This window comes from Schistocerca cancellata, chromosome 4 (genome assembly GCF_023864275.1).
Source record: "Schistocerca cancellata isolate TAMUIC-IGC-003103 chromosome 4, iqSchCanc2.1, whole genome shotgun sequence".
Taxonomy (NCBI): Eukaryota; Metazoa; Arthropoda; class Insecta; order Orthoptera; family Acrididae; genus Schistocerca; species Schistocerca cancellata.
The window spans coordinates 168,234,951-168,255,699 of record NC_064629.1 but is presented as its reverse complement, the minus strand read 5'-3'; the positions used below and the strand labels follow the sequence as shown (position 1 = coordinate 168,255,699).

Genomic DNA, 20,749 nt, shown 5'->3' with positions numbered 1-20,749 from the left:
ACATGCATTAAGAGTACAAAAAGAGGCAATTATAACAAATAATTTTTTCTAGTTGCATTGTTTTCCATGTAAATAACTATTGTTTGTTAGACAGTTAAATCAAAATATTTAAGCATCATTATATGTAACAGAATTTAACATTTTATGTAAACAATAGACTATAATCAGTGTTATCATATAACAAATTCTATTTACACAGAAAAAAGATAGCACACACTACAACTGATGCAACCTATGTTTGTAACCAGTACATTTGTTTATCACATAAATGTCAGAGAGAAATCCCAAAATTAACGTTCTTTTCCCTTGCAATTTATTCTATACTTTCACTTGTGACATCTGCTAGCTGACTAATGTAATATTTTCTTGTACGTCTCATAAGAAGAAATGAACAGAACTTTATAAAATAAATTTGAAATCACATTGTAAATTAGAGTATTTGAACACTAGTTTCAGGAGGCACATATCCATTAGAAGGCCTTGACCCTAGAAAATCTTTTGAAGTAATGAAAAAAATTTTAAAATATTCAATACATATTAATTTTGGTGTCCTGCAGTATTAATACCAATTCTCACAATAATAAAATTTAACGTTTCCCCTTACAGAAGTAACCTACTTAGTAAGTCATAGTTTTAAAAATTGAAATTTTAGTTGATTTCACGATCAATAAATGAATATTTACTTAAAAGTACATCACTTATCTGCAGACACAGCCAGAGGAATACAAAATAACTGTCCCATACAATCAGCATATGCAACAACAAAGCCAACAATATTTGTACAGGCAATTGGCATCAACCTCCTTCCAAATGCTTTCTCATACATGCAATTATCATTTATCACTGTAATATGTTCTGCTAGTGAACCTTTTGGCTTCATCATTTAATAGTCTGAGGTTGAAATCATTCTATAGCAATTTCTGACTATTTTTATGCCCATTTTCCATGAATATTAAAAGAAAAAATGTTGGAAAGCACACTAGTGTACACAGCAATATATGTAGATCTTTCACGAATGTTTAACTGAAATAGGAAATTTTTTGTCATCTTAACTGTAACTTATTTTCTGTTTTTATATTCGGACCATCTGTGCAAGCAATTACCTCAATTTCTTTATATTCAGTTTTCTTTTCTCTCTTCTTCACAGCACAAAGTTCAAGGTACTGGTAATAAAGCAATTTTCTTCTTTCACATTTGTTATAATAAATAAATAACAAAAATTATCTGTCACATTAACCTTCAGATTTTCTGAATAAATTACACCATCAGTTGATGCTATGAAAGGAACAGTTTTGGATTACCACAATTTTATCAAGTCTAATAAATTTTTTCCTAAATTTTCTGGATCTATAATGCATTCTCTTGATAATCTCCCATGCTGGTTTTTAGTATCTACCAAAACCAGTTGACAACATTGTGGAAACCAAACACGTCTATTTCTAGACCACACATTCTGTTGCTGTAGGTGTCACCATGAAAGCAAACTGCTGTTACATGTGTGCTTCATGTTTGCTAATATAATGCACTGAACATTGGTGAAGTTCAAATCACATTATTCCTACTGTAAAAATCTAATATTCATCATACAATATGAGAGATTAATGAGTGTTTGAGAGAGACATTTCACAATACATCCTCTGTCTCAATAAAGGTACACTGTGAGTTGGGGCACTGTTGCTTTCATAGCCTCAATTAACAACATACAAAGCACCATTAATTTTAAGTATATACATTAAAATACTTTTGTGCAGTGACAGTTTGAATATGCACATTCACTAATTAGTGTTTGGTTTGAATAATGCAATGCAAAACATGAAGATTACATTGCAAATACAATACATCCATAGCAACTTATTAGAAGTTGCTATCGACTCACTTCCCACAAAGTATATTCATTTGCAAGGACCTACATTTAGGAAAAAACTAAAATAAAGGATGAAATCTTATGTAATATAAGGCAAAGAAAAAAAATTAACTTAACACATTGTGCCAATAACTATTTATTTTTTTACTTCCAAATTCTGCTGAACTTTTGCTAATATAATTTTCCTAATAAGAAGCAGGAGTCTTAAGATGAGTGAAGTTTCATGCCATGACTAAAACTTCCTCTAGACCATTCCCTATACACACAGCAGCAAATTTATGGACCACTTACAAGAAAGTCAACAGAAAGATGAAGAACTATAGAGAAGTAAGATGATTTCACATCTACAGTAAAACCTTACAAGATAAACAAAATGATCAGCCTTATAATAATATTTTATTGTTTGGCTTATCATACGGTCTAAGTAGCATAAGAAACGTCAGTATATGCACACTGCAAAATGTTAACCTTCTGTTTCCTGGCAATAGAAATAAAATGAAATGTGAAGTTAAACCAACAGTTATAACTAGTTACTAAAAACAATTCAATGTATACACTGTACATATAGGCATAAGACTGATAATGAAAGGTCATGTTTTTAAATATAAATGACAAAAGTAACATTTAACTTTTGTCTTGTACTTCAATACTTGACTGAAAGTTGTGAATGAAAATTCTGTTATACGAAATTCAATTTTTTTACATAATGCATTGCAAGCAGACTAACACGAAATGTGACGTACCCTCAGCAGAAATTGATCAATATTTTCACAACTGTGATAGGTGCTGTTTTTTACTACAGGATTTGATAAAAGCAAGACAAGAGATTAAAGCCACATGATGGGAGCCCAAAAACTCACTCTCCTATCCAATAGTGAATGAGTCACAGTGTTGGGATCTGATCTGCATCTGAAGAAAGGGATTTTATTTTATTTTATTTTTTTTTTGGGTGGGGGGGGGGGGGGGGGGGGTGGGGGGGAGGGAGGAGGGAGGGAGTTGAGGTAGAGAAAGGGCATTAAGTATATAGAACTAACTACTCTTCAGCTTAAATATATCCAGAGAACTAATGAGTGAACATCTTTACCCATCAAAATATTATACAAAAGTAAAGAGACAGCTTTTAAAACTGTACTAGTAAAAACACAAAATTTTCAGATGGTGCACTGTAAGTCACAGACTATGGTTAATGTGCCAATTTAGATATTATAATTTAAAATGAGGTATAATAATGCACAATTTAATACAGTTTACTTTAAATAAACTCTTGTAACAACAACAAATCTTATTGTGAGCGTACATTTAGTTGATTATTGTTCATTAGGAACTATGTCCAATCTTAACTGTTTGGGATACTGACAGTCTTAACACAACTAATTAATTGATTTCTTATAATGCAGTGAAAGAAAATTTCTAGGAGTTCGTATTGCTCCTTTTGCTAAGTCCAGGATTAATAATTTGTGTTTCTTTTGTTGGTATCATACAGCACAAAAACAAATGTGAATAAAATTCTGCTTAAGGTACTTAACTAATATAAATCTTGACATACCAATTTAAAGCTTTTATTTTATCATTGGCAACAGTTCTAAATGTGTGTTCTTATAATCGATTCATTCCATGAAAAGAATAATAATAATAATAATAATAATAATAATAATAATAATTATGGCAGTATCTGTGAACACCAATTATGTTACGTAAAAATACACAACATTGAAATATAAAATACATACTAATATCACTTGAAGACCTAAATGACCTGTATATGATCACAGTTTGTCATACTTGACAAGTCAGATGTGTGACTCAATCATATCGAAACAGAAAGAGACAACACAGTGAAGGAGTGAAAAAGGACTGCTATATTTCAGCAAAGGTCTTCATAGAGTAAATGCATAAAACATTCAAAATTTAATCTCTGGTTTCTGATGGTCATGAGAGTAAATGAGATGCACAACCCCTCTGGTGTCATATGAATTTCCCATAACAATTTTGTTGTTGAGAAAATCATACCACATTTCCATTTTAGAATGTGTACTCTACCCGCACAACAAATATAAAAATATATAATATATATGTCTATGTATACAAATGTATATTATCACTTGTTGCAGTCTCACATTGAATAATGTCTCTTCTTTCAGACTTTATTTATTAAACAAATTGAAAACAAAAATATAATCACCATCAGAGTGACGTCCTTTGTGCAGACAAAATCCCCACCTTTTCAGCAATGTTACCTAAAAGACTTCCAAGTCCAGAATCTGAACCATTCTTGAATTTAAACCCAATTGTTGAACAGTAAGCAGTGTAGAACAAGCTGCGCACTGTCTGTAACTTCTCTCGTCTCCTGAAATTAAACATTACCGGAAATCACCAAGGTATAGAGGAAAGTGTAAACTATGCTTATTAGGAAGAAGAAAAATAATATTTAGACAGTAATCAGGTCCTCAGTAGGGCTAGACAAATAAATATTTTCACAATTCTCCTTTTCTTTGCAGTCCTCAGTGCTTTTTCACTAACCTCCAACAATGAAAGCCAGAACCTTTAACAATGTGCATTATAATTTCTAGTCCTCTCTTTCTGTTGCCCTTCCAATTAAAAAATTACTATCCACAGAGACTTTCAGCTTGCAAAATCTTTTTCTGTGTAATAAAGTTTTCCAAAGGTATTGTTCATTACTCTGCTACAAAAAATCTCGCTATTCCAAATTTTATTGGTCAATTTGGTTTTCAAATCCTCTTGCAATATCAGTTTTTAATTCTAAGAGTCAGCAATGCTCTCACATTCTCAAAATTTTCCTCCTCATTTGCCGATATGTCTGTGTGTTCATTCCATGTCAACTGACACTCAGTATTCATCCCTAAGAACTTTGTGTTCATTTCGTCTGTACTTAATGTGATAGTGATTTACCCTCTACATGATGAAGTGGATATAAAATGTAGAGGATATAAAATGTAGACTGGCAATGGCAAGGAAAGCATTTCTGAAGAAGAGAAATTTGTTAACATCGAGTATAGATTTAAGTGTCAGGAAGTCATTTCTGAAAGTATTTGTATGGAGTGTAGCCATGTATGGAAGTGAAACATGGACGGTAAACAGTTTGGATAAGAAGAGAATAGAAGCTTTCGAAATGTGGTGCTACAGAAGAATGCTGAAGATTAGATGGGTAGATCACATAACTAATGAGGAAGTATTGAATAGGATTGGGGAGAAGAGAAGTTTGTGGCACAACTTGACCAGAAGAAGGGATCGGGTGGTAGGACATGTTTTGAGGCATCAAGGGATCACCAATTTAGCATTGGAGGGCAGCGTGGAGGGTAAAAATTGTAGGGGGAGACCAAGAGATGAATACACTAAGCAGATTCAGAAGGATGTAGGTTGCAGTAGGTACTGGGAGATGAAGAAGCTTGCACAGGATAGAGTAACATGGAGAGCTGCATCAAACCAGTCTCAGGACTGAAGACCACAACAACAACAACATGATGAAGTTCATACTGTTTATTTTCTTTCTGCTCAAAGTTAATTTATTATATACTGTCCACCTGCAAAAACATCTTTGAGGGTATCATTTGCCTTTCTATTAGGAGTTTTGGTGCTTTATCACAGACTATGGTGTTGCCGCCATCAGCAAAGACAGCTTTTTCTCTATGTAGTATGCTCTCTGGAAAGTTGGTGTGCGTGTGTGTGTGTGTGTGTGTGTGTGTGTGTGTGAGAGAGAGAGAGAGAGAGAGAGAGAGAGAGGCTAAATACACTACCCTGAAGCACGCCTACATTTATGTGTGTTTTGTCTGACAACTGTTTTACTAAAAATTTGTAGTCATCAGATGTGTTAACTATCTCTACCTTTTGTACCCTATGTTCCAGGTAGGACTGTAACCACTCATTTTCTATTAGATTAGATTTCCTTTCCAATAGATCCACAGTGAGGAGATCTTCCAGGATGTAGAAGGTAGAAAAAGAAGAATACACAATAAATAGTTACAATGAAAAACAAATATGCTCATATACATTATATAGAGCCCAAGGAAACAGTCCTCACTGATGTGGAATAAGTTGATAAAAATCATAAATACATTTCTACTTAAAAGCTAATAGATAATTTGTCACAAAACACGCAAATGTTTAATACGCCGAGGTGCTTATGATCACTGTTAAAGTATTTTAGTAGCCAGGCATCATCAAATAAAAAAATAGTTTTGTAACACTTATTTACAACCATCGCATTACTGCACTGAATATGTACTGAAGTCAGGTGGTATTAATAATTGCATTTTTTGATATTATTAGTAACACACAAACATCAGCTGATTCTACTAAGAAATTAATCAATGGAGTAGGAGTTGGTCACAAATAAATACTTTAGACTCCTCTATAATGGCTTTTATTACAAGTGACACTTTTTATGGCTGATGACAAGATATTGAAAATGATTGTTACCGAATAATGGACACCTTTCTGGAGCAAAGAAAGTGACTTTTAATTTGAAGATTATTCTTATTTCTAGTACCGATTCCATGAATTATAAAACTTGTGACAAAATATTAGTAAAAATACTAAAGCTGGCACTCTTCGTAAACAGAGAACAATAGGCATAAAATCTACAGCTTGTTGCCTACAAGGAACTGTTCAGGGATGTCCTGGGTGAGAAAGAGGGTGGAAATCATAGTCATACTACAGAGCATCTTGAGGAGGAACGTTTATGCCTGACGTCAGGTCATACAACGTAAAACCGCGCACCTAGTACAGACTAGTGTATTTTACATGGAAGTAACAACGATTGGTGGAAGCCTATTATAGAGACAGCCGTCTTCAAAGGCAGTGTTTATTTGTATAAATGACTATGAAATTAAATTAAAGTAGTTGTAACACAATGCAATGAGCAGAATGTTGGTTGTTACCAGTCATTACCATCACATCATTTAAGCTGGCGCAAATGAAAACAGAAGACGTTCGACAGGGGATGTTCCAAATCGTGCCAACATGTCATGACAAGAACTAGGCAAGAAATCTTCTTGTTGCTAAAAGATAAAAATGGTTACTGCATATTTAATTAAGAATTCTGGTCAAAATGCACTATTTGATTAAATTTCACTAACAGTAGGGGGTAAAATTTACAATGATGAGACAAAACATTATGACCCCGTCCACTGCATAGCTGAAAGCCTTCCAGTGGTGCCTCGGGCACATGATACAGTAAGAAAAGAATGTAAGCAGCAGAAAGACAAATGGGCAGTTATTGCAGTGAAAATAGTAGTATAAGCGGTTTTGAAACAGGGCACATTGTTGTGGCGCTCTGCCTGGAAATGAGAATCTCTGTAACAGCGAAGCTGGTCACCCGTCAACATATTACTGTCGTGAGCACCTACAGAAAGCAATTGAAGGATAGTGAAATAACAAATAGGCCATATGGTGTTGGACGACCACATCTCATCACAAAACATAGAGGTAAATGCAGTGGTAAATGTGTAATCCTGGATAGGCAGCGATCAGTGGCAGATCTGATAACTGAGTACAATGCTGGTGCAGGCATAAGTGTTTCAGAACACACTGTTCAAAGGCCACTGTTGAACATGGAGCTCCACATCACACGACCCCTTTATGTTCCTGTGTTGACCTGACATCATCATCAGTTATGGTAGCAGTGGGCACAACATCACCGAGTTTTCACCGTGAATCAATAGAAATGTATTGTCTGTCAAATGAATCACATTTCTTGTTACACCAGATTGATGGTTGGGTCCTTACACACCTTCATCCAGGCAAATGGCTGCGTGAAACATGCACTGCACCACAGATGCAGGCCGGTGAGAGCAGAATTATGCTACAAGGTACAATGAGTTGGACTTCCATGGGATCTGTGGTGGTAACTGAAGCCATCATAACAGCAGTGAATTATGTGAACATTACAGTGGAACACCTGCATCACTTCATGCTTGAAGTCTCCCCCTAAGGCATTGACATCTGGGTAACTGTCCGTGTTGCAAGGTCAGAATTGTGCACAGTGGTTTGAGGGGCATTACAGTGAACTCACATTGATGTCTTGGCCAGTAGATTTGTCTGATATGTATTCTTTGGAACACTTATCAGATATCAACTGCATGCCCGTAAACCACCATCTCGTAATTTGCGGGAATTGCTTGATGCTTGACATGTGCACAGACATGTGGTGCCACATACTCCTGGAATCCTGTCAAGGACTTGAAGAATCCATGCCAAGCAAAGTCCCTGTTTTACTGTGTTCGTAAAGGTCACACTCTGGAGTAACTTTAATCGGTGCCTACAAGTGAAATGATAAGAAAAGATAGGAAAAGTATTTCTGAGGAAGGAAAAAAAATAACAATTCTACAACATGCAGAATTGCATGCTGCATCGTGAGTTCAGTTAGGGAAGGACCTAGGACTTCCCACTTCTACCCTGAACATGATTGTGAGAGATTGGCCCAACACTGAAGCCAATGCGAGACAGTCAAGTTCTATGGCAAAAAAGCATAAATACATTTGTTTGGGTAAACTCATTGAAGAGTTATCTGTTAGCATGGAAGCATTGGGAATTCCACTGAATGGTAACATTTTGAGAGAAACAACACTTCAGTGTGCTGCAAAAATGGGGATCACTAACTTCACAGTATCAAATGGTTGGACTGATTAATTTAAAACTTCTTGTGACATTGTTTACAATCAATTGTGAGGTGAAAGTATGTTGATAGTGGCAGTGTGGATCAATGGAAAAAAAGAATTGCAAAAATCTTCAAAAAGTACGATCCAAAAATATTTTTAAAGTTAATAAAACTGGTCTTCTTTATAACATATTAGCAAGTAAGATATTATGTTTTACAGGTGAGAAATGCCACAATGGGAAACTGAGTAATCAGAGGATAACTATTTTACTTATGGTTAATGCTGATGGGTCTGAAAATTACCTCCTTTGGTAATTGGTATATTTAAAAAGCCAATGTGTTTCAAAAATGTGAGGACTCTGCCCACTAATTAGGATTTTAACAGCACTGCATGGATGACCAATTCCATCTTCACATTCAACATGCATGCACTGGATGCTGAAATGTGGGCATAAAATATGAAAATAATTTTGCTATATAACAGATCTCCAGCACAGCCTGACAATCTGCAGCTCAGTTATTATTATTATATATTAAGTTAGTGTTCCTGCCTCTTAACTGTGCGAGTGGGCTTCAAACGTTAGATCTGGGAATCATCCACTCATTTTAATGGAAACCTAGAAAATTGCTTCTCCAGAAGGCTATATTTATGCATGATAATGGCACGGACTCAAAATCTATGGCCATATCGCTTTTGGATGCTATGTATTATGTAGCAAATCATGGACAGATGCGACTCCTATAACTCTCTTGCATTGTTTCATGAAAGAAGGATCTAAGTTCCCAGAAAACACATGGGAACCACCGGAAGAGCCTAAAGATTTTTCTGTGATAGGCACATCATTTACATTTGAAGAGTATGCTAGTGTTGAGGCTTCAGTCATACTTCAGAGGTGTCAAAAGTAGACAGCATAATTACCAAACATTTTGAAGAAGGGAAGAGAGAGGTGACTGATAAAGAGGAGGATGATGATTGTGATGAAGAACCAGTCGTGCCAAGCAGTAGAGAAGCTATGGAAGCTATTTACATTTTGAGGCACTACATTGGTAGTGCATTAGGATTTGATAATGTGTTTCATGCTTTGTATACTGTGGGGAGACAATTATAGCCAATTGCTGCAAGAAAGAAAAAAACACAATCAATTATTTCAGATTTTTTTTAAATAGGCAAAATTTGATTTATTTTAATTTCAAACTCTGAACACTATAATGAGAATGACAGTAAGAGTAATTTATTCATTTTTGCTTGTCGCATTTCCTATGCTTTCCTGTATTTTACATTTTCCTGCATTTTACACTTTTTTGGGTCAGTCCATGGAAAAGTGTAAAAGGGAGGTTTCATGATATACGGGACATTATCAAACAGGAGACAGGGTAGCCCGTCAGTGTGCAAGATTCCATAACAATTAAACTAAACGATAATGTTGTGACTGATAATTCACATGTTGGAAGTCCTTTTAACAATCACTTTCTAAATGTAGCATCAAACATAGGATTAAATGGTTCAGTTGAAGAAACACAGGAATATACCAAAAATGTCATTTCACAATGAGATTAATAGAATTATAATTATTTTTTTTTTTTTAAAAAAAGAAAGCTGATGTGGATTGATGGAATTTCAGACAGAATTCTGAAAAGTTGTTCCAACTTAATAAGTAATGTCCTTTGTGATACATGCAATGCATCACTGGCACAGACAATTTTTCCAGACAGGTTGAAATATGCAACTGTTAAATCCGTTCATAAGAAAGGTGACAAGACAGACTTAAACAATTATTGTCCAATTTCCTTACTGATATATTTTTCCAAAATATTTGAGAAACTGATGTACTCAAGCGCAGTCTCACAATTAAGTGGAAACAATTTGCTTGGAATATCACAGCTTGATTTCAGAAATGTTACTCAACTGAAAATGCTCTTTATACATCCACTCACCAAATAGTACAAGCCTTAAATAAGAAAATATCGCCTAGTGGCATTTTTGTGATCTTTCCAAGGCATTTGATTGTGTAGATCATGTTACTCCCTTAGGAAAACTGAAGTCTTACGGAACTGATGGCTTTATGCACAGCTGGTTTGAATCATACTTAAGAAAAGGAATGCAAAAGATTATGTTGACTAATTCAGACAAAGTTGGAAAGGTAGAATTATTATTATTACAATTTTTATTTATTTATTTTGGGAAAGGGGAGGGGGAAGGGGGGGGGGGCGGAAGAGATCACAAATGGAGTCCTACAGGGTTCAATTTTGGGTCCACTCCTATTTATGATATATGTGAATGACCTTCCACTTAACATTCAGGCAAAATTGGTACTTTTTGCTGACAATACTAGTTTTATAATAAATCCCATTGGAGAGAAAGTAACAGAAGAGATGGTAAATGATGTTTTCCAAAGAATTATTACATGGTTCCATGAAAATGGAATTGCGGTGTTCACCCATGGACGTCGTGTAGGTACCTCTTCAGGGAGCTACGCATTGTAACCGCACTGTGACAATACATATATTCACTAATGAAATTCATCATAAATAATACACTACAATTTCAAAAGAACAGCGATGTCCATGCCTACAACACTAGACGGAAAAATGATTACCCACTATTAAAGCTGTCAGAGGCTCAGAAAGGAGTTCAATGCACAGCAACAAAAAATGTTTTTATTATTTGGTCAATAACAAAGTGTGTGACAGGTAATGAAGCAAATTTTAAATGTAATTTAAAACCATTTCTCCAGTTCAACTCCTCCTATTCCAGTGGTGAATTTCTACTTAAAAACTGGTTGCCAGCATGTGTTCATTAATGCTAACATGAATCATGTATAAATATCCTGTAAACTGATTAGTTCCACATCATTTCAAATGATCTATGGAGCATATAACTAACTATAATAATGGCACAACTCGTGTATGCTTTAGGTACGATCGAAAAATACTGGATCCAAAGGACGTATTTATTATGTTTCTTATGGTGGGTTTGTATGCTGTCTGTTTCAGCTGAACATAACAACAGCAACAACAGTAAAACAACATAAATCCCAAGCAAAATAGAAAAATATTAGAAGTAAGATTAATTCCTTGAATTATATCCTGAACAAACCATCATCAGTTCTCAAATTTATGTTAAACTCTACTATCCAAAGTTCTGCAATGACCTGAATAAAATACGTCACCTGTTAATGATTTCTGTTTTATAAAATATGCCCTGTGGGTTTGTGACACTGTAGAACTTGAGCTGCTGCACCCCATGTGGACTGCCAGTTGTCCCTTTTCTGTAATCACTTGCAGCAGCTTTGTACCTGATGAGTATACTGGGACTGAACTCTAAGACAAATATACTTGTTTCGATTTCGTCTTTTGTGCCTTCTGTGGTCAAGTCGGTAGTGAACTGTACTACGAAGGTACAGTCCATTTGTTTACAGAATTTTAGTATTTGCAATGGAACTGAAATGGTGCTAATAAAGAGCAAGAATACTTTGATTTATCATAGAGTATCATGAGTATGTATGCTAGTAATCTCTTGTAATAATAATAATAATAATAATAATAAGAATAATAATAATAATAACGATGATAATAGGTGTGACTATGCACCCTGAATGATTCATGTGTTAGAATTACAGGCACATCCATCTCTGCTACTTTAGCATATCATAACCGGAGTAGTAACATATTTGAAATGTCAATAAGGCTGCAGTCACAATAGCACCAACATCACGAGATTTGGCAATGAACAGCTTAAACTGAAGACGGCCAATATTTTCAAAATCAGTACGCCAGAATGTGCATTGTCTCAGTGCAACCCATTTTGATGCTCTAACATACAGGCTTTAGACAACAGTGGGCAGAATACAAATCAGTTTGTTTTCTTCAGTCAAATCTACATCTACATCTACATCTACATTTATACTCCGCAAGCCACCCAACGGTGTGTGGCGGAGGGCACTTTACGTGCCACTGTCATTATCTCCCTTTCCTGTTCCAGTCGCGTATGGTTCGCGGGAAGAACGACTGTCTGAAAGCCTCTGTGCGCGCTCTAATCTCTCTAATTTTACATTCGTGATCTCCTCGGGAGGTATAAGTAGGGGGAAGCAATATGTTCGATACCTCATCCAGAAACGCACCCTCTCGATACCTGGCGAGCAAGCTACACCGCGATGCAGAGCGCCTCTCTTGCAGAGTCTGCCACTTTAGTTTGTTAAACATCTCCGTAACGCTATCACGGTTACCAAATAACCCTGTGACGAAACGCGCCGCTCTTCTTTGGATCTTCTCTATCTCCTCCGTCAACCCGATCTGGTACGGATCCCACACTGATGAGCAATACTCAAGTATAGGTCGCACGAGTGTCCCGTAAGCCACCTCCTTTGTTGATGGACTACATTTTCTAAGGACTCTCCCAATGAATCTCAACCTGGTACTCGCCTTACCAACAATTAATTTTATATGATCATTCCACTTCAAATCGTTCCGCACGCATACTCCCAGATATTTTACAGAAGTAACTGCTACCAGTGTTTGTTCCGCTATCATATAATCATACAATAAAGGATCCTTCTTTCTATGTATTCGCAATACATTACATTTGTCTATATTAAGGGTCAGTTGCCACTCCCTGCACCAAGTGCCTATCCGCTGCAGATCTTCCTGCATTTCGCTACAATTTTCTAATGCTGCAACTTCTCTGTATACTACAGCATCATCCGCGAAAAGCCGCATGGAACTTCCAACACTATCTACTAGGTCATTTATATATATTGTGAAAAGCAATGGTCCCATAACACTCCCCTGTGGCACGCCAGAGGTTACTTTAACGTCTGTAGACGTCTCTCCGTTGATAACAACATGCTGTGTTCTGTTTGCTAAAAACTCTTCAATCCAGCCACACAACAGGTCTGATATTCCGTAGGCTCTTACTTTGTTTATCAGGCGACAGTGCGGAACTGTATCAAACGCCTTACGGAAGTCAAGAAAAATAGCATCTACCTGGGAGCCCGTATCTAATATTTTCTGGGTCTCATGAACAAACAAAGCGAGTTGGGTTTCACCCGATCGCTGTTTCCGGAATCCATGTTGATTCCTACATAGTAGATTCTGAGTTTCCAAAAACGACATGATACTCGAGCAAAAAACATGTTCTAAAATTCTACAACAGATCGACGTCAGAGATATAGGTCTATAGTTTTGCGCATCTGCTCGACGACCCTTCTTGAAGACTGGGACTACCTGTGCTCTTTTCCAATCATTTGGAACCTTCTGTTCCTCTAGAGACTTGCGGTACACGGCTGTTAGAAGGGGGGCAAGTTCTTTTGCGTACTCTGTGTAGAATCGAATTGGTATCCCGTCAGGTCCAGTGGACTTTCCTCTGTTGAGTGATTCCAGTTGCTTTTCTATTCCTTGGACACTTATTTCGATGTCAGCCATTTTTTCGTTGGTGCGAGGATTTAGAGAAGGAACTGCAGTGCGGTCTTCCTCTGTGAAACAGCTTTGGAAAAAGGTGTTTAGTATTTCAGCTTTACGCTTGTCATCCTCTGTTTCAATGCCATCATCATCCCGGAGTGTCTGGACATGACGTTTCGAGCCACTTACTGATTTAACGTAAGACCAGAACTTCCTAGGATTTTCTGTCAAGTCGGTACCTAGTATTTTACTTTCGAATTCACTGAACGCTTCACGCATAGCCCTCCTTACGCTAACTTTGACATAGTTTAGCTTCTGTTTGTCTGAGAGGTTTTGGCTGCGTTTAAACTTGGAGTGAAGCTCTCTTTGCTTTCGCAGTAGTTTCCTAACTTTGTTGTTGTACCACGGTGGATTTTTCCCGTCCCTCACAGTTTTACTCATTTTACGATTGCCTTGAACTTTTTCCATAAACACTCAACATTGTCAGTGTCGGAACAGAAATTTTCGTTTTGATCTGTTAGGTAGTCTGAAATCTGCCTTCTATTACTCTTGCTAAACAGATAAACCTTCCTCCCTTTTTTTATATTCCTATTAACTTCCATATTCAGGGATGCTGCAACGGCCTTGTGATCACTGATTCCCTGTTCTGCACTTACAGAGTCGAAAAGTTCGGGTCTGTTTGTTATCAGTAGGTCCAAGATGTTATCTCCACGAGTCGGTTCTCTGTTTAATTGCTCGAGGTAATTTTCGGATAGTGCACTCAGTATAATGTCACTCGATGCTCTGTCCCTACCACCCGTCCTAAACATCTGAGTGTCCCAGTCTATATCTGGTAAATTGAAATCTCCACCTAAGACCATAACATGCTGAGAAAATTTATGTGAAATGTATTCCAAATTTTCTCTCAGTTGTTCTGCCACTAATGCTGCTGAGTCGGGGGGTCGGTAAAAGGAGCCAATTATTAACCTAGCTCGGTTGTTGAGTGTAACCTCCACCCATAATAATTCACAGGAACTATCCACTTCTACTTCACTACAGGATAAACTACTACTAACAGCGACGAACACTCCACCACCGGTTGCATGCAATCTATCCTTTCTAAACACCGTCTGTGCCTTTGTAAAAATTTCGGCAGAATTTATCTCTGGCTTCAGCCAGCTTTCTGTACCTATAACGATTTCAGCTTCGGTGCTTTCTATCAGCGCTTGAAGTTCCGGTACTTTACCAACGCAGCTTCGACAGTTTACAATTACAATACCGATTGCTGCTTGGTCCCCGCATGTCCTGACTTTGCCCCGCACCCGTTGAGGCTGTTGCCATTTCTGCACTTGCCCGAGGCCATCTAACCTAAAAAACCGCCCAGCCCACGCCACACAACCCCTGCTACCCGTGTAGCCGCTTGTTGCGTGTAGTGGACTCCTGACCTATCCAGCGGAACCCGAAACCCCACCACCCTATGGCGCAAGTCGAGGAATCTGCAGCCCACATGGTCGCAGAACCGTCTCAGCCTCTGATTCAGACCCTCCACTCGGCTCTGTACCAAAGGTCCGCAGTCAGTCCTGTCGACGATGCTGCAGATGGTGAGCTCTGCTTTCATCCCGCTAGCGAGACTGGCAGTCTTCACCAAATCAGATAGCCGCCGGAAGCCAGAGAGGATTTCCTCCGATCCATAGCGACACACATCATTGGTGCCGACATGAGCGACCACCTGCAGATGGGTGCACCCTGTACCCTTCATGGCATCCGGAAGGACCCTTTCCACATCTGGAATGACTCCCCCCGGTATGCACACGGAGTGCACTTTGGTTTTCCTCCCCTCCCTTGCTGCCATATCCCTAAGGGGCCCCATTACCCGCCTGACGTTGGAGCTCCCAACTACCAGTAAGCCCAACCTCTGCGACTGCCCGGATCTTGCAGACTGAGGGGCAACCTCTGGAACAGGACAAGCAGCCATGTCAGGCCGAAGATCAGTATCAGCCTGAGACAGAGCCTGAAACCGGTTCGTCAGACAAACTGGAGAGGCCTTCCGTTCAGCCCTCCGGAATGTCTTTCGCCCCCTGCCACACCTTGAGACGACCTCCCACTCTACCACAGGTGAGGGATCAGCCTCAATGCGGGCAGTATCCCGGGCAACCACAGTCGTAGTCCGATCGGGGGATGCGTGGGACGAGCTGGCCGTCCCCGACAAACCCCCATCCGGTCCCCCACAGTGATGCCCATTGGCAACAGCCTCAAGCTGTGTGACCGAAGCCAACACTGTCTGAAGCTGGGAGCGAAGGGATGCCAACTCAGCCTGCATCCGAACACAGCAGTTGCAGTCCCTATCCATGCTAAAAACTGTTGTGCAAAGAACGTCTGAACTAATCTACAGAGAGCGCAAAGAAAACGACACAAAATTGAAACGGTTATTAAAATACAAGATTGCCTAGTAAATGCAGTAATGCTGCCACTTGTGCACTGCTGACACACTGCTCGGCGGCGGAAGGAGACTACGCGATGTAAGACTATTCGAGTACTAAAACTCGATGCTACAACTCTCAAATACTATAACACGCCCGAAATTTATGAATTAAACAATGCAAGTACCAAAAACACGCAAAGAAATTAAGAATTAAACTATGTAACAAATAAGTGAGCTCAGAGTATACGACTTGCTGCTGCAGCTGCTTATCCAACGGCAGCAGGGAGCACACTGACTGGGACCAACCGACACTGGCCGTTCAAAACTAAAACAGATGACAGACGACTACGCGAATTTACACTATTCAGGTACTAAAACGCGATGCTACAACTCTCAAATACTATAATACGCCCGAAATTTATGAATTAAACAATGCAAGTACCAAAAACACGCAAAGAAATTAAGAATTAAACTATGTAACAAATAAGTGATCTCAGAGTATACGACTTGCTGCTGCAGCTGCTTATCCAACGGCGGCAGGGAGCCGGAAGCCAGGCCGAAGATCATTATCAGCCTGAGACAGAGCCTGAAACCGGTTCGTCAGACAAACTGGAGAGGCCTGTTCACACAGGCAAAATGTGGTTATGAGAAACTCTCAAGTTTGGTACATGAAGAAAGATTTTGTAGTGTCCTGAGCATGAGAAATATAACAACAGGGGTATGTCTCAAAATCTATGGTCTGAAATCGCAACTTTACTGGAAAGCGAAAGTTTCAAACAACTTAAAAATTTAATAATAATTTTCAAAATTAATTGAACATTACCTTATATTACACTACACATGCTCTATGGCTGTCACACCATCTCAGTCACATGTTTATAATTAAAATGCAGCATGCCATCTGCAACATAGGTGAAATCCGAGAAGGCAAATTTTAAGCCTAGATCGTAACCACAAAAAATATGTGGTTCATCTACATCTACATCTACATCCATACTCCGCAAGCCACCTGATGGTGTGTGGCGGAGGGTACCTTGAGTACCTCTATCGGTTCTCCCTTCTATTCCAGTCTCGTATTGTTCGTGGAAAGAAGGATTGTCGGTATGCCTCTGTGTGGGCTCTAATCTCTCTGATTTTATCCTCATGGTCTCTTCGCGAGATATACGTAGGAGGGAGCAATATACTGCTTGACTCTTCGGTGAAGGTATGTTCTCGAAACTTTGACAAAAGCCCGTACCGAGCTACTGAGCGTCTCTCCTGCAGAGTCTTCCACTGGAGTTTATCTATCATCTCCGTAACGCTTTCGCGATTACTAAATGATCCTGTAACGAAGCGCGCTGCTCTCCGTTGGATCTTCTCTATGTCTTGTATCAACCCTATCTGGTACGGATCCCACACTGCTGAGCAGTATTCAAGCAGTGGGCGAACAAGCGTACTGTAACCTACTTCCTTTGTTTTCGGATTGCATTTCCTTAGGATTCTTCCAATGAATCTCAGTCTGGCATCTGCTTTACCGACAATCACCATTATATGATCATTCCATTTTAAATCACTCCTAATGCGTACTCCCAGATAATTTATGGTATTAACTGCTTCCAGTTGCTGACCTGCTATTTTGTAGCTAAATGATAAAGGATCTATCTTTCTGTGTATTCGCATCACATTACACTTGTCTACATTGAGATTCAGTTGCCATTCCCTGCACCATGCGTCAATTCGCTGCAGATCCTCCTGCATTTCAGTACAATTTTCCATTGTTACAACCTCTCGATACACCACAGCATCATCTGCAAAAAGCCTCAGTGAACTTCCGATGTCATCCACCAGGTCATTTATGTATATTGTGAATAGCAACGGTCCTATGACACTCCCCTGCGGCACACCTGAAATTACTCTTACTTCGGAAGACTTCTCTCCATTGAGAATAACATGCTGCGTCCTGTTATCTAGGAATTCCTCAATCCAATCACACAATTGGTCTGATAGTCCATATGCTCTTACTTTGTTCAATAAACGACTGTGGGGAACTGTATCAAACGCCTTGCGGAAGTCAAGAAACACGGCATCTACCTGTGAACCCGTGTCTATGGCCCTCTGAGTCTCGTGGACGAATAGCGCGAGCTGGGTTTCACATGACCGTCTTTTTCGAAACCCATGCTGATTCCTACAGAGTAGATTTCTAGTCTCCAGAAAAATCATTATACTCGAACACAATACGTGTTCCAAAATTCTACAACTGATCGACGTTAGAGATATAGGTCTATAGTTCTGCACATCTGTTCGACGTCCCTTCTTGAAAACGGGGATGACCTGTGCCTTTTTCCAATCCTTTGGAACGCTACGCTCTTCTAGAGACCTACGGTACACCGCTGCAAGAAGGGGGGCAAGTTCCTTCGCGTACTCTGTGTAAAATTGAACTGGTATCCCATCAGGTCCAGAGGCCTTTCCTCTTTTGAGCGATTTTAATTGTTTCTCTATCCCTCTGTCGTCTATTTCGATATCTACCATTTTGTCACCTGTGTGACAATCTAGAGAAGGAACTACAGTGCAGTCTTCCTCTGTGAAACAGCTTTGGAAAAAGACATTTAGTATTTCGGCCTTTAGTCTGTCATCCTCTGTTTCAGTACCATTTTGGTCACAGAGTGTCTGGACATTTTGTTTTGATCCACCTACCGCTTTGACGTAAGACCAAAATTTCTTAGGATTTTCTGCCAAGTCAGTACATAGAATTTTACTTTCGAATTCATTGAACGCCTCTCGCATAGCTCTCTTCACACTACATTTCGCTTCGCGTAATTTTTGTTTGTCTGCAAGGCTTTGGCTATGTTTATGTTTGCTGTGAAGTTCCCTTTGCTTCCGCAGCAGTTTTCTAACTCGGTTGTTGAACCACGGTGGCTCTTTTCCATCTCTTACGATCTTGCTTGGCACATACTCATCTAACGCATATTGTACGATGGTTTTGAACTTTGTCCACTGATCCTCAACACTATCAGTACTTGAGACAAAACTTTTGTGTTGAGCCAACAGGTACTCTGAAATCTGCTTTTTGTCACTTTTTCTAAACAGAGAAGGGTGGTGTATGTCAATATCAATGCTTGAATTTGTGCAAATGTGATGTACTTCTTTTCACTTTTCAGTGCTCTAGATGTTCAGAGTATCTTATTAAAAAAATCTATATTTGTGTTTCACACATATACTGCATGACAGACATTGAAGGTTAAGTGACGTGTTTGTTTTGCTGGGTTTATTTGAAGTTGTGCTGAATGTTTGTAATCTTGGATTTCAATGTTTTCATAAATCATCTCTGGTATATAATAGGAAATCTTTCTTTGTCTCATATTTATAAAACTCATCTCGTTACTCCAATAACGGAAAAAAAGTATAGGACTCACTATATTAAAATAGATTCTAACCTCCTTGACAGAATAGGTTGTAATCACCTCTTCCCTGGCAAAAATTGACAAAGGAGATCAGACGCACTAAGACTAAGCTGTTGGCTGATGTTACTGGGTAATCTCTGGGAATGATGTTTAGTGACCGTCACCGGTGACACTGTGACCGCAGCCTAAGCATACAAAAATTGATTTTGCCTCATCACTAATAACATGTTTCTCGATGTTTGCAATACTGTAGTATTAATTTACTTTTGCAGTTATTGCCGTATGGAACATTGGTCCTTGGTGGTATCCTCTGGTACCAATTTAGCATAGTAACACAACCGTACTGCAAAGTGATTAGGAAATCTATATGAAAGCTTTGTCATGAGGGGTTGCATAGCAGTGGGCTGATAGAAATCACATCATTGGATATTCATTTATATGCATGACGATAACTGCAAAACAAACAAAAAATTAATTATAATAATAATAATAATTATTATTACTGGTGAATTCTCCCCAGAAATGGAAGACGTTAAGCAAATAATTCAATCAATTATTCTCTGAAGTCTTCTTGTTCTTCCAGTATGCTTACATTCTTTCCGAAAAGGCTTGTTTATGCTCATCTGACCACTTTGGTATGTACTGTTTTTCTTTTGGTTGCTCTGATATAACTTTCCATTTGCCTACTTTCTTTCTGAAGGTGTCTCTTTATAGAATGTCAGTTGGTCTTGTTGTTGTGGTCTTCAGTCCTGAGACTGGTTTGATGCAGCTCTCCATGCTACTCTATCCTGTGCAAGCCTCTTCATCTCCCAGTACCTACTGCAACCTACATCCTTCTGAATCTGCTTAGTGTATTGATCTCTTGGTCTCCCTCTACGATTTTTACCCTCCACGCTGCCCTCCAATGCTAAAATTGTGATCCCTCGATGCCTCAGAACATGTCCTACCAACCGATCCCTTCTTCTAGTCAAGTTGTGCCACAAACTTCTCTTCTCCCCAATCCTATTCAATACCTCCTCATTAGTTACGTGATCTACCCACCTTATCTTCAGCATTCTTCTGTAGCACCACATTTCGAAAGCTTCTATTCT

General features: G+C 38.6%; 1 protein-coding gene across 1 annotated transcript in view; it reads right to left on the bottom strand.

Annotated features, from left to right (window-relative positions):
* Positions 1–2,843: 2,843 nt before the first annotated feature.
* Positions 2,844–20,749, bottom strand: part of LOC126183230 (myotubularin-related protein 14) — a 175,422-nt gene continuing 157,516 nt past the window's right edge. The window contains exon 10 of the mRNA XM_049925014.1: positions 2,844–4,211. Within this exon, the coding sequence (XP_049780971.1) occupies positions 4,049–4,211 (163 nt within the window). The 3' untranslated portion in view covers positions 2,844–4,048. The remainder of the gene's footprint in view (positions 4,212–20,749) is intronic.